The 14,595-nt window shown below is 38.5% G+C and overlaps 1 protein-coding gene across 1 annotated transcript; it reads left to right on the top strand.

Annotated features, from left to right (window-relative positions):
* The first annotated feature begins 1,793 nt into the window (after positions 1 to 1,793).
* LOC129748929 (uncharacterized) lies at positions 1,794 to 11,930 on the top strand. Its single transcript, XM_055743735.1, has 6 exons — positions 1,794 to 1,980; positions 2,036 to 2,330; positions 2,388 to 2,743; positions 2,952 to 3,118; positions 11,252 to 11,388; positions 11,459 to 11,930. Exons 1-6 carry the CDS (start codon positions 1,857 to 1,859, stop codon positions 11,790 to 11,792), a joined length of 1,413 nt encoding a protein of 470 aa, XP_055599710.1. The 5' UTR covers positions 1,794 to 1,856; the 3' UTR covers positions 11,793 to 11,930.
* Positions 11,931 to 14,595: the final 2,665 nt, after the last annotated feature.

Raw genomic sequence — 14,595 nt, 5'->3', positions numbered from 1 at the left:
ATGCATTTCGAAATCCATGAACACAGGCGTGGCTCAGTAGAAATATTTCCACATCGCCAATGGTTGCTACTCCGTGATTGACCGAGGCTATCAGTTTTGCACAAAGGTCAAAAGAATGGTACTTGGGATGAGTAGGTCATTCTCAATGCACAAAAGTGATACTCTCTCTTTGACCATCAATAACGGCGCCGGCCACGTCCTAGTAGTCAATAGATAGTTAGGAAAATAGAGAAAGGGATGAAAGAAATAAATTTGTGCTTTAGGACCGAGGTCACCTCTGCATCCTAGCAAATAATTTTGTTTTGGAGTATGGGTGGAAGGATATCATCAGGAAACACTTTTGACCAGTGTGGTGTAGTTATTTCAGTCCTATTCCCCATGCGAAAATACAACACGTGTTGTAGAAAAACTAGAAGTCCACAGATCTTGAAAATGCTTTGGCATGGGAAAATTTTCAAAATTTTCCCGAAGGTCATAATTCCTATCACTTTTTCCCAACACCAGTGAACTTGCTCTAAGTGAAGAATCTCTTTCGAGGTTAGGAAAATTTTAATTCTAATTTTCTTTATTTAAAGAGGATTTTAACTATCGCAGTCGTTCGTCCACTAGCTCCAAAAATATTAAGTAGTTCAACTGTTATCAAAAATGCAACTGTGGGTTATGCAAGTACATCAACTGAACTACTTACACCCAACGCGAGGTCAAAACTCTCAAACCGAGTTTTTTAGGTCTAATCGAGCTTCCTAAAAGTAAATCGGTTTCACTTTTCAACCCTCCGTTCGCTTGTGGTCAGGGCTTTCGATCTCAAACCGGTGCCGGTGTAACTGAGTTCATTGGTAATGTAAATATATTCTTTAGTAGGTCGGGTTTGCGCACTACTGCCTGAACGCGTAAGAGTCCAATTGTCTACCCCTACATTTTCAGTTTCGTTGACACAAACACCTTGTCCCACCATTATTGCATGGCATCGAATCGGCTGGCTGGGCAGAACGAAAGCCAACTTTCGATAACATCGAGCTAGCAGCGCTCTATTGGGCTTTGTTCCATGTGGCGGAATCCACCCGATTTTCAGATGGTCGCCCCCGGTGATTTTTTTTCTCACTACTGTTGCGGTTTTAAAAGCCGCAATTCGTACAGCTTCCTCATGACGGACGACGGAATACAGAGTGGGTAACTACTACGAGCCAAACCGTTATTGGGCGGATGAGAGGAGCACTATGAATTGACGATACCTTATTCCGCTATTTATTTTTTAATTCACTTTCTTTCGCAGCGCTCGCTCGCCGTCGATGTCGTAATGATGCGCGCTTACCGGCCTCCGATTTGACCGATTTCGATGTTTCCGTTCGCGTCTCGGTCGAGGTCGATGCACTACTCGGCTCGGATTGTTTCGAATCTTGGTTCGAAAGATATGGTAAATTTTGGATACTGTCCAATGAAAGTTCGCGAAACAATTAGAAAGGTTAAGAAAGAAAAGTTTTAAAAAAATAATTCACAAATATTTACCCAAAGCATTATTGATAGATGATGGAACCGATTGTATTACCTGTTAAGGAGAAAAAAGATAAATTAGTGTTAAGTCATTTCATACACTCAATCGTTAAAATTAAAATAGCTGAAAATTTAATTAAATTCCGTACACGCAACCAAAAGTTGTGGTACATTTTTCTCGAGTTAACCTTGTGTATTATTTTTTAGGACAAAATTTAGGTGAAACCCCCAATCAAATCAATGAGGTACATAGAGAAATTTATACAGGTTGCAATCAAATGTGCCATGCTTTCTGAACACAAATAATTCTTCATTGTCAAACCATTCCTTTCCAGGACGTCACGAAATTTTTGTCAGCAAATTCAATGGCCTTCCAAATTCCTCCGTTACATCGCACTTACTCCAGTGAGGAACCGATCAACGGAATCATTAACACTTTGGATGCTCTAGAACACACGTTAAGCACTTTGGAATTGGACGTTCGAAATGGTAAGTATGAGCGCTAGAGTGAAGCTTTCTTCTAATGAGTTATTCCATTCTTTAGAGTTATCTACGCAACGTTTGCTACAGCAGTGTCAGCTCAATTTGGCATCCAGGTGTCAGGATGAGCCGGCTCGGGAGCCTTCCATATCGGAATACTTGCAGCGAAAGGACAGTGATAGTCGCTCGAAATCACATGGTGAATCTATGTCTACGGGAATAAAAATGGGAACGGAATGTAACTGTCGCTGTAACCAGGCGCTCCGAATCTATCTGGAACACTTGCGTCAAGCACAGCTGGAGCAGGAGGAATTATTGCGAAAACTTAAAATGAAGGACGAACATGTAAACCTTTATCGGTACGCTATAATTTATTTTGACAAAAGTCTAAAAACCAATCAAACTAAATCTTTCAGTTCCAAATTGATGGAATCGAATGCGATAGTCGAACGCCAAAAACATGAGATTGCGCTGTTTAAGGAAAATGAAGAAATGATAACCCAGAAAATCAATTCAACTCTGGAAGAGGAAAATCAAAAGCTGCTTGATGAAATCGATCGGCTGAAGACACTTCCGGATGAGCTGCTACAGCGAGAACGATCCCTCAAGTACGCCAACAAGGAACTGCAGGAAACAAAGCTGACCCTCAAATCGCTTCTACTGGATATTGAATCGGGGCTGGAAGCATGCGAAGACATTTCCGGCGAGCTGCAACAAGAGCGAAAGCGAGCCTTCCGCACCCTGAACGAGATTGACGACGAAAAACGCAAAGGTGAGTCCGGCAGCTTGAAAATAAAATAATAAAACCCGGTCAAGTTAACGTTCCGAATTCAATCGTTTGGACAAACGTCCTTACGCGAGAAAGGTCACTGTAGCACTTTAGTGTCCATCGTCTTCCTTCTATTTTCGTACCAAAATATTATTTTTTTTTTGATTTTTCCTGCTTCTTTGTTCCTTCCATCCGGGGCACCGGGCTTTAGTGATGAACTGGGTCATGAAATATACCGAGCTCAAGGAGCAGTACGATACCGCAGTCAATCAGAAGGATTCCGTGGACCAGCTGGGGGCCGCTCTGCGGGAAAAAACGTTCAAACTGGACCAGCTGACCAAACAGTACGAGGCCCTCAAGGAGGAAAGCGTCGGCTATGTAAGATGTATTTCTCAAGCATTTGAGATTCTTTTCAGTTATCAAGTTTTAATCATTTTATAACTTTCTTTAACTTTAACTTTAAACAGCTCATCTAATTTCCAACCGATAACGATATCTGCAATATTTTATCTTACCGGATTACTGCAAAAAGACATCAAATTTGTAAGAAATTTTCTCTGGAAAAGTTAAAACTCGTTTAAAAAAATATTTTTGACAAATGTTGTATAAAATTTCAAACATTTTTGAATATTCAAGGTTGAATACAAAGAAATTTCTCTGTCATAATCACAACATTCGTAACGCATTTATAATACGTTTTTTTAATTTTTTCGTTTAAGTACACCTTTATGAATTCTTGGTAATTATTTCATTGGTCAAAAATGACAAAAATTACCTAAATTTATTATTGATTTTATCATTTTTTTTATTTATGTTAATATTTCCATTTGGTATTCTTCTTCCATTTTTTTGGTTTTTAAATTATTTTTAAAAACCACTCTATTTAAAAATGACTTGGCCACCCTAGTCAAAAATAAACTGTCGATGTTTAGATGTGAAGTAGATTTTAAATCGCTCCAAACGACATGTTTATGGTTTGAAGCGATTTGGAATCTACTTTATAAGGCTACTCTGAAACATTGATTCAAAGTCACCGGGTTTTCGAACAAATATCCCACAAAGTTTCAGAAAGTTTCAGAAAGTAAATTTATTTTCAGGATAAACCCGTAACTTTGACCTCTTTGAAGCACCCCGAAATCAAGTCTGATTGAGCTAAAGTTTTGCAAATATCAAATTTTTGACCAATCTACAAAATATATATGATCCGTTTTCGAAATTCAACATGACCCATTTAACAGTCATCCTATGTATGTACAATAGGGTGGCCCAAAATTGTACTATGTCTGGGATGTTGGGGGCTCAAGCTTCAAATGATAGCTTAGGGTGTAAGAAACAATATTTTATATGGCGGTGACTCAGAAAAATGATGTTTAGAGGTCGCACTGGTTCGATTTTTGAAAAAAGGCCATTTTTTCGAAATTTTGTCCTAATAACATTTTCAGATCTTGAAAAAGTATCAAACATGTGTCTCTAATATTTTTTAAATTTTCTTTAAAATGTAAGTTTTAAACTGAAAATTTATTGGGACTATTTTGGACTCTCAATTTGTATGTATGATTTTTTTAATTACACAATACTGTGAATTTTTGTAAAAAAAATAATTAAAATTAACAAAAAAGTGTACTTTGGATTAAGATTTTTAATCAATATTTAATTCAAAAGATGCGCGACGTTAAAATGTGTAACTTTGCAGAAGAAAGTGTATAGCTATGACTTGTCGTTTCAAAGTAATTCAAGTTTCACTGTGGAAAAAAGTCACATTTTTCAAATTTTTGCTAAGAATTGTTCTATATTATGATGTTGTTGAGTTTCGAGCAATCTAAGAACCAAATAAACTTCTGATATCAAACTTTTTCATCCTTTTATCGATCCTTCAATCAGCAGAAACAACCATGACTAGTTTCTAGATTTTTATTTTAAATTTTTTTAGTGGTTGTAGCCATAACACATTCACCAAACCGTCACCCAAGAATGGGTAACACGACCTTCAATCAATAAAAAATCTAGAAACTTGGAATGGTTCTTTCTGGTGATTTAAGGATCGATAAAAGGATGAAAAAATTTGATATCAGGAGTTTTTTTGGTTCTTTGATTGCTCGAAACTCATCAACATTATAATATAGAGCAATTCTTAGCAAAAATTTGAAAATTGTAACTTTTTTCCACAGTGAAACTTGAATTACTTTGAAACGACAAGTCATAGCTGTACACTTTCTTCTGCAAAGTTGCACATTTTAACGTCGCGCATCTTTTAAATTTAATATTGATTAAAAATTTTAATCCAAAGTACACTTTTTTGTTAATTTTAATTATTTTTTTTACAAAAATTCACAGTATTGCGTAATTAAAAAAATCATACATACAAATTGAGAGTCCAAAATAGTCCCAATAAATTTTTAGTTTAAAACTTACATTATAAAAAAAATTTAAAAAATATTAGAGACACATGTTTGATACTTTTTCAAGATCTGAAAATGTTATTAGGACAAAATTTTGAAAAAATGGCCTTTTTTCAAAAATCGAACCAGTGCGACCTCTAAACATCATTTTTCTGAGTCGCCGCCATATAAAATATTGTTTCTTACACCCTAAGCTATCATTTGAAGCTTGAGCCCCCAACATCCCAGACATAGTACAATTTTGGGCCACCCTAATGTACAATGTACTGTAATGGCAATGGTCTTTGGGAAAAATTTTATGGTAGAATTAAAAAAATCGACAATACCTATACATTTTGTAGATTGACCCCGGCTGGTATTCAGAATAACGGTTCACAAAAAGTGGATTTTGATAAAAAAATTTTTTTTAGATAACACCAGATCTCATCAGACCACCTTCTAGATTGGTGCCTTTAGGTAAAAAAACGACTTTCTGAAGGTTTCAGGTCATTTGGCAGAAGCACGAGCTGGCGCAAAGGACTTGAAATTTGTATGGAGATTTTCGGCAAAATGTATGAAAAATCGACATACTTTCACTCTTTTCAAGCTCACAATTTCAAAAATTGTAGTTCAAACAATGACAAACAAGTTTGTAGAAGATTGTGACGCGATAGGAGTTGGCTGTGTTGAGTTATCTGCAATTGAATGTGCGAATTTTTCGCATTTATTTGATATATCGTGAACGGTGTATACCTATAGGTGGATTACTAGCACTGATAAGCTGATATAATTCCCCCTGCATAGGAGAAAAATATTCATCGCCTAAAGCTCCTGGCGCCAACTAGCTCATCATTCCCTAAGCTTCGTTTCCCGATCATGTAATGATACCAATAGCTAAATTTCGAATTTTTCGTAAATCATTCAATTTTCATTTGACAATTCGGAAATATTTTTCAGAAGATTTATGTAACTCAGTTAGTTTAAATTTTAGTTTCAGTGTATCGAATCAATTCCATTCTTTTTGAAGAAGAGTGTATGATTTTTTGAAAATTTTATCCAAAGGGGAAATTTGAAGAAATTTCATATGATCTAAAAAGTATATTCTCTAATAAAATGCCAAGACTAAATCGTTAACCAGAAGATCCTCTTTTAAAGAACTGCAACTTTTTTCCCCGATAAGATAAAGAACATTTTCGCTTTCAAAGTCTTTAAATCGATAACTTTTATTCATTTGCTAAAATTAATTCTTAAAAACTGTTAAACTTTAATTCAATTATATTGTGAAATTATTTATAAATTTGAATATCCTATTAATTGGAATTGTTTTTTTTTAATATGAAGAATTGCTTTTCATATGTAGTTACGTTTCAAATTTTGTTCCTCAAATTCAAAGCTCAACGAATCTAGTACAATTCAACCATCGGGACCTTTTTTCACTGGAAGGAAAACAAAACAAAAATTGAACACCGTAGCAACTTATACTTTTGCACGCAGAAAAATTGAAGCAGGCTAAAAATGCTTGGTAGATAATAAAATTTCTATATATTTTTCTACGTGTCATTAGAACACGTGGAGTAATTTTTTAATGCTAGCGCCCCATCACAAACAGTGTATAAATCACTTACTAAGCAGTTAAGACACGAACCTTTGGTTGATGAAAATGTGGTTCAGAGTTATATCAGTTTATCAGTGTTACTAGTACAAACTTGATCGCATTGTCACACAATGAGAATAACAGATAGAAATTTGTGTCCTCACACATTCAATTGCGGATAACTCATCACAGTCAACTCGTATCGCGTCACAATCTTCTACGAACTTGTTTGTCATTTTTTGAACTACAATTCCTGAAATTTTGAGATTTCTAGTATACTGGAAACATATTTAAGAACACGAAGAGTGAAAGTAGTCGATTTTTCATACATTTTGCCGAAAATCTGAAAATGTTGACCACTCCTCTCTCCAGTGCATCTCGAATATAGTGATGTCGTATGTCGATGTGCTTTGTCCTTGCATTGTAACCACCATTCTTAGCCACCGCGATTGTACTTTGGTTATCGCAGAGGATAGCAATTGGTCCGATCTTGTGGAACTGCGACACCAGGCCCTTCCACCACGAAGCTTCTTGGACTGCTGCCGAAAGTGCCATATAGTCTGCTTCACAAGTGGATAAAGCTATTGTTGGCTGGCGCTTACAGCACCAAGAAATCGCTGCCCCTTGCAGTTGAAATATGTAGCCGCTCGTTGACTTCCGGTCGGCCAAATCAGCTGCCCAATCAGCATCGCTGTAACCAATAGCATCCTCGTTCGCATTCTTCTTGTAAACCAGTTTCAATTTCGAAGTTCCACGCAGGTAGCGGAAAAGATGCTTTACCGCACTCCAATGTTGTTGTCCAGGATTTGAGTTGTAACGGCTGAGTTGATTAACGGAGTAGAGAATATCCGGTCGGGTAACCTGCGCCAGGTACATAAGAGAACCAACAGCTTCTTGATACGGGATGTGGACCATCTGCTTCTCATCTTCGCTTGTTTTAGGTGACATGTCTTTGTTCAGCTTGCCCACCATCGGAATCTTTGCAGGTTTACAGTTCGCCATGTTGAACCTAGCCAGGATCGCTTCGATGTAAGCTTCTTGATCAAGAGCAACAGCATCGTCGGTCCGACTGATCCGTATGCCCAAGCAACTCTTAGCCTCGCCCAGATCTTTCATCCGGAAGTTCGTATTCAATAACGTCTTGATGCGCTTGATCCAGTCGTTGTTGCTCGAGAAAATCATCACATCATCGACGTAGACCGCCACGAAAATAACCTCTTGATTTTCGACAATGTAATACACACATGGATCGTAGTTGGCTTGAATTAGACCAAACTTCTTAAGCATGGAATCCAGTTTGTTGTTCCAAACTCGGCTCGACTGTTTCAGCCCGTACAACGCCTTGTTCAGTCGGCATACCAGCTTCCTCTTCGTGGGATTCTCAAACATCAACGGCTGCTCCATAAATATTTCCTCTTCAAGTTCTCCTTGGAGGAACGCCGTTACAGCATCCATCTGTTGAATCTGCCAACCGTATCTTGAAGCCAGCGCAAAAAGGTACCGCAGTGAACTGTGACGCACGACGGGAGAGTACGTTTCATCATAGTCCACCCCCTTTCGCTGCGAGAAACCTTTAACCACCAGGCGCGCTTTGTATCGGTCCACATTTCCGTTCGAGTCGTGTTTGGTTTTAAACACCCACTTACACTTGATCGCCTTTCTGCCTTTTGGTAGTTCCGCCAAGGACCAAGTTTGATTGCTCATTAACGCATCGTACTCCTCCTGCATGGCTACCTTCCATTTTCCGGCATCGGGACGGGACATCGCTTCCTGCGGGGTGGTTGGATCACCTGAGGTATCAACATGTTGCTGAGTAGCCACTCCACTGAATTGGCTCCGCTCGGCATGACTCGGTAGCGCATCTCGCGCGACATCAGTACTGGCTATCTGTGGTGAGTGAAAACAGGATAGACCTCTGGTTGTAACAACAAACTGATCATACTTGCCTGGTAGATGGTGCTCCCGACCGCTTCGCCTCAACGCCAGTGACTCAGGCGGATATGAAACTTGGCGCGGAGGGAGCACAGTCACATTGGTAAAAGTATCTGTCGAGCTACTACTAACATTACTAAGCGCCTCATCGAAATCATCATTTTCAAAACTGCTCTCTAGGATTTCCGTTGTAGGGATGACCACTTGATCTTCGGGGATCGGTGCCAGAACGCCGGCATCAGCACCAGGAACGCTCGGAACCTCGACTGGTCCAGCCGCTTCTACTGATTCCTCGTTGGTTTCGAAGTCCAAGTAAACCATTTTACCGTCAGTTTTTGCACCAGGTTGCGGTTTGCGATCATCGATTGCGCCTTCATTGATGAATATCACGTCCCGGCTCTTGAATATCCGTCCCGATGCCGGAAAATGATCTTCTTGGTCTTCAAGTCATACAGACGGTAGCCCTTGGTGTCCTCTTCGAAACCTAACAAAATACCAGGTTCCGATTTCGCATCCCACTTGCGTCGTTTGGGCTTCGGTACATGCACCATGGATTGTGTTCCGAAGATCCTCACATGCGATAAGTCCGGTTTCTTTCCACTCCAGAGCTGTTCAGGTGTGACATGATGACCTCTCGTAGGGGAACGATTCAAGAGATAAACCGCAGTCGACACAGCCTCAGTCCAGAAAGTTTTCTTCAGCTTCGCTTCGAATAGCATGCATCTCGCACGCTCGACGATTGTCCGATTTGCTCGCTCAGCTAGCCCATTTTGCTGTGGTGTGTAGATAGTCGTTGTCTGATGGCGGATCCCAAACTTCGCAAGATAATCTTCAAACTTCCGGTTTGTATACTCCAACTTGTTGTCAGTTCGTAGAGTTTTTATTTTACATCCGGTTTGCCGCTCAGCCATCACATGAAATCTTTTGAAGATGTCTAGAACTTCGTCTTCGGATTTTGTTTCAAGAAAATAGACAAAAATCCTTTTTGACTTGTCATCTATAAAAGTGACATAATATCGGCTTCTTCCAAGCGACTTCACCTCCATGGGTCCGCAAATGTCCGAGTGAACTATTTCCAAGAGATTGGTAGCACGTGTGCCTGTCTAAGGAAATGGTTGACGACTATGTTTACCCATTGCACAAATGCAACAATCAGCAACCGTCTTCTCGCTTAATTCAACGCCGGCAACCAGACCATCAGCCAGCTGCTTCAAACTTGCCGAATTCAAGTGGCCCATTCGGCGATGCCAGATGTCCAGGGATACTTTTGATGAGCACGCCAGTGCCCTGTCGCCTACACCGTATTGCTCCAGCTTGAATAGGTCATTCGTATGGGTACCTTGAGCCACTATGTTGCCATTCTGGTTCAGCACTCTACAGCCCGCGTTGTTGAATACCATGCTGTATCCATTTCGAACAATCCTGTTGACGGAGAGTAGGTTCACGGACAATTGTGGAATGTACCGCACCTCGTTGACTTGGAGTTCAGAACAGCTTTTCTGAAAACGTGGCTTCAGGATGGTTTTTCCAACTGCTTCGATGTTCATCTCTCCCTTCAGGTATCAGAATGGGGGTAGGCTTAATAGCGGTGGCGTTGCGTGACTCGATCGTAGAAAGGACAGTGCAAAAAGCTTCATCTGACGTATCTTTGCACTCCTTCGCAATGTGGCCGAATTTCTTGCACTTCCTACACTTCGGACCTATCGTTTCCGAACTTGAAACTCTGAAGTAATGGCAAGTAAAGATTTTTCGATCGAGAGGCTCTGCGGACGGGAAAATAGTCCTTCACGCCAGCTCGTGTTTCTGCCAAATGACCTGAGACTTTCAGAAAGTCATCGTTTCACCTAACATCAATTTGATCTTCTGGCTTAAGCGATAAGAACTGTACGAATTGGACATATTTTCGACACTTTTTCCGTACCTTTTAAAAGAATGCAAGGGAGCGTAAGATTTTATCCTATACTAAGTTAATCAAATTAAATTATGATAAAATTTAACATAAGGTTCCAAAAGCAAATTTCATTCAGATTTTAATTTTCATCAAAATTAACATTGTGATTTTTGTTCAAATCTTTGCTCAGATGTGCGCGGATATTGCTCTGATTGTAGCTTACGATATGCCAGGTATTACAAGGTTTAAAAAAAACACCCGGAAATGCCAGGCCAGGGAACGTGTTGAAGGAAAATACTTGGAACATTTTTTTTTATCAAAAAACATCAGCAGATTTTTAATCGTATTTAAGGCTTAAAATCTTTCAGGTTTGTTTTTATCAAAATGGATCAAAATATTTTATTTTTGGACGCAAAAAAAAATATGACACTTCAATTTGAATGTTTGGTGTTTTTGCAAATAAAATGTCAAATCGTCTTTATTCAACCATTTGAGCGATCTTTTGGTTATTCGAATGTAATTGTGATATGCAGTACCGGTTGAATTGTCAATGTAGTCCAATCTTTTTAGAAGAAATAGTTGCTCTGAACTGTACACAACCAATATTCGTTTTCGATTGCTAGCTAATTTCGCAAAAATGTAATATAAAAAAAAAACTTGAATTCGTAAAACTTAATTTTCAATTTGGTTCTTTTAATTTAAAAACCGAAAACCAGATCGCAAAAGTGGAAATTCAAAACGAGAAACAACGCGGCGAACTGCAGGAGCGAGTTCTAGAGTTGGAAGTCGAAAATCTTCGCCTAAAGATAGCCCTCGAAGATCAGAGCAACAAAACGTCGGATGCATCCCATAAGTATGATCTTTGACGCTCATAAACGAACGAAGCCACTAAATATTCATAACACGTTTTGTCGATTTTGCAGCATGCAGAAGGAGCTGGCAAATTTGGAACAGAAGTTCATCGAAGCTCAGGCCGAAATTCAAACTATGAAACGATTCAACGAGGCGGCGGCAGCCGCAGCCGAATATGGTTCGCGCCGCAAAACCGTACCGGAAGTGGGCGAAGAGTTCGAACCGTTGACTCCACCCTACTGTAGCGTTTGTGCCGTGGAAGACACCTCCAGGCGATCGGGAGCCAGCGATCAAACGACGGACGGATCGGGAAGCGATGGTAGCGGTTGCTCTGGTGAGACTGGTACTAGCAGAAGTAAAAGAGATTCCGAAGATTCCAAAAAGTCGGCGACGGAATCAAGCTAAAATATCAGTATGATGGTTACGTTTCAACAATACAAATAACAGCAGAGATTGCCTTCATTCATAGTACATTATCACTTTGTAAAGAATGTTTGCACCAGCCAAAAGAAGCCACTTATAAAACTAACAGTTTAATGTCAATCAATCAGCATTTCTTACGCAGCATTTAACTGGGAGGCAGACCGTGTCTATGAGCCAGCATGACAGCAGCATTCAAGATATGGCTACATAATAGTCATGCCTTTAACAGCTCCGCCCCGCTGGCAACAACTGGGCTAAAGAGAGTGAGTGAAGGATACACCCCTGGTAGCGGGTTCCTCAAGTATCAATTAACGAAATCGGAAACCCAACCCTGTAATCCAAACAACCGGCAGCTGCTGCTGGTCAGAAAATGAAGTTACGTCTCTGGGAACTTACTATGGGGCACACGTACCGGTGTCTGGTACTTGAGGTCATTAACATAAAGAAAAAAAAACACACCTTCCATCAACGAGACAATTGAAGCGTTATGTTAGAAACAAATTCATCTCATTTTAACACCCGTTCAGGTGTTATTGAGACCATCGACAGCTGTTCGAAGTCAATTTCGAGAGGCTATAGTTGATGGATTCGACAAACTCATATTTTGGGCGCCATATGGGTAATGTACACATGTCATGTTTATTATTGTAATTGTTGAGTCATTAGAAAGTTTTTTCTTGCCTAACTCAATTTTCTCGAGTTAGCAACGAGAAAGATGAAATCATCAAGAAAAGGGTGTTAATTCATATAAAAGAATCAATGGGCATAACGCTTTGCAAAAATGTCTCATTCTATCTTTAGGCTCGTTACCCCTTCTCCCAGGTCATTAAAATATTAGGTTATCTGACTTTTACAGTAAATCGGCGAGGAGAGCGCGGTGTAGTGGGGTGATGCTTGTTACATTTGTTTACAAACTAGCAGTAAGCTAAAATGAAAAAGGCATGCTTAGGTCTCAGCTGTTCTATAGTATAGGGCTTTAGCTACACACACGTACAAAAGGTCTGTTGGGCACACATTATAGATTTTTGTTGACGATTCCACTTAAGTTCAACTGAAATGTTGATTTTTTCCTAAATCTATGCCATTTGTGTCTAAGAAACAGTCAATTAGTGTATTTATAATCATCTTCTTTCAAATAGAACTAATATTTTGATGTTTCATTGATCGTCAATGAGGAACCGAGCAGAACAAAATTTAAAAAATCAAATTTTCCCTTAGGGCACTTGAAATGAACCCTGTAGGTACTTTGTAGGCGTATTCTGATCAATCTGTAAACAGTTTTCTCACTCGGAGGATGAAATTAGGTGCCCATGTTACAAAATTTGGCAAAAAAAATCAAAATACTTGTTTTGTTTCCATCGATAAGAGTCGAATTATCAAAAGCAATCAACGTGACTGTTTCAGAAGATTGAGTGATCGTACCACTTTGTATTTACCCCCTTGGACCGATCTACTTTGCCCAAATTTTGAATCAAATTTAAATCAATTTTGAAGTGTGCAAGAATTTCAAAAATCGGCTACTTGGGCCAATTTTGCACTTCGTAGACGAAATTTAGTATTTTTCTAATATCAATATTAATAGTTGCGTCCATTCATACAAATTTATAGTGAACATTGAAGTGTAATTATTGTATAACTGTGTTTATTACAATTGATAACTCAGGTCTAGCACTTTCTTCTTAAAGAGGTGAAAGAAGATAGAAAGGGAAATAAGAATTAAAAAGAATATGATAATAGACGAGAATCGATAGCTTTTAAAAATTAGTACAAATTTAGCACAGATAACACATCCCTCACTGGAACGTTGGGAGGGTTCCCTCACATCCTTAGGGGGTCATTGAATATTGTTCTGGTGACAAGATGGCCCTCACACGGCCGAACAATATCAGGGTGGCCACTCAATTTCAACTTTTGATTTTCCGTATTTTTCCCAACTTTTTACCGCATGGGACTCACAAAATTTTCGATTCAAATGAACTAAAAAAAATTATCACAAAAACTTTTTTTAACTTTTCTACTTTTAGTTAGTGATTAGAATATGCTTTCATTTCTAGGTTTATTGAAGAAATTGTCATGAATACTACTGAGATTTCATATTTTAAAAATCTCACGGCTCCATATCTTCACAATAAAACCGGTTGGAAATCAATAAGAACATTTAAAAAGTCAAACCGAAGTGGGAGAATGCCAAAATTTGGGAATCACTTAGAATTGGGTCCGGTATGAGTATTTTCAGATTTTTTTTTTTCAAAGCAGAGATAATGTTAGGAAGAATAAGTAATTTCCCATCTGAAACTTATTGGTTTTTTAACAATAAGGCCGAAACAAATATCTTTTTTTTGTCATCATCCCCTTCGAAATTTCCAAAAAACTCGAAAGGAAGAAAAAGAAAATTTGAAATATTTTATGGAAATTTCGAAAAATTGATCAAGTATTCGAAAGATTACAAGAGCCAAAAAACAAATTGTGAGTTTCATCACCTTTTGTAATCTTAATTTCATTGAATTTTTCGATAAAAAATGAATTATAAGTTTTGTGCAACGAAATAGTATGCAATTTTGTTGCATACAAGCTTTCGTGCAATTTATTCCAATTTATTAGTTTTTAAAATTATTTTCTAATATTCCTCCCCTCGCGATGCTTCAACTCCAAGGGGCAAAAGAGGGATTTGAAATTTGTTCTGGCCTAAAGTTATTTAAAACAAAGCGGAAAGTGAAAAATATGCATTGAAGTAAGATTGATTCTATTAAGCACAATTCGAATAAAGAACATTTAACGATTCAAA

The sequence above is a fragment of the Uranotaenia lowii genome, chromosome 2, assembly GCF_029784155.1.
Source record: "Uranotaenia lowii strain MFRU-FL chromosome 2, ASM2978415v1, whole genome shotgun sequence".
Classification (NCBI taxonomy): Eukaryota; Metazoa; Arthropoda; class Insecta; order Diptera; family Culicidae; genus Uranotaenia; species Uranotaenia lowii.
Note: the sequence above shows the minus strand (reverse complement) of the source record. Positions and strands in the feature narration are given on the sequence as shown.

What these genes read in the sequence shown, in the direction of transcription:
- LOC129748929 (XM_055743735.1), top strand. Translation starts at nt 1,857, where the DNA reads ATGGCCTTCCAAATTCCTCCGTTACATCGCACTTACTCCAGTGAGGAA. An exon ending in GGAATTGGACGTTCGAAATG is followed by an intron (nt 1,981 to 2,035) that starts GTAAGTATGAGC and finishes TCCATTCTTTAG; the next exon opens with AGTTATCTACGCAACGTTTG. An exon ending in GAACATGTAAACCTTTATCG is followed by an intron (nt 2,331 to 2,387) that starts GTACGCTATAAT and finishes TAAATCTTTCAG; the next exon opens with TTCCAAATTGATGGAATCGA.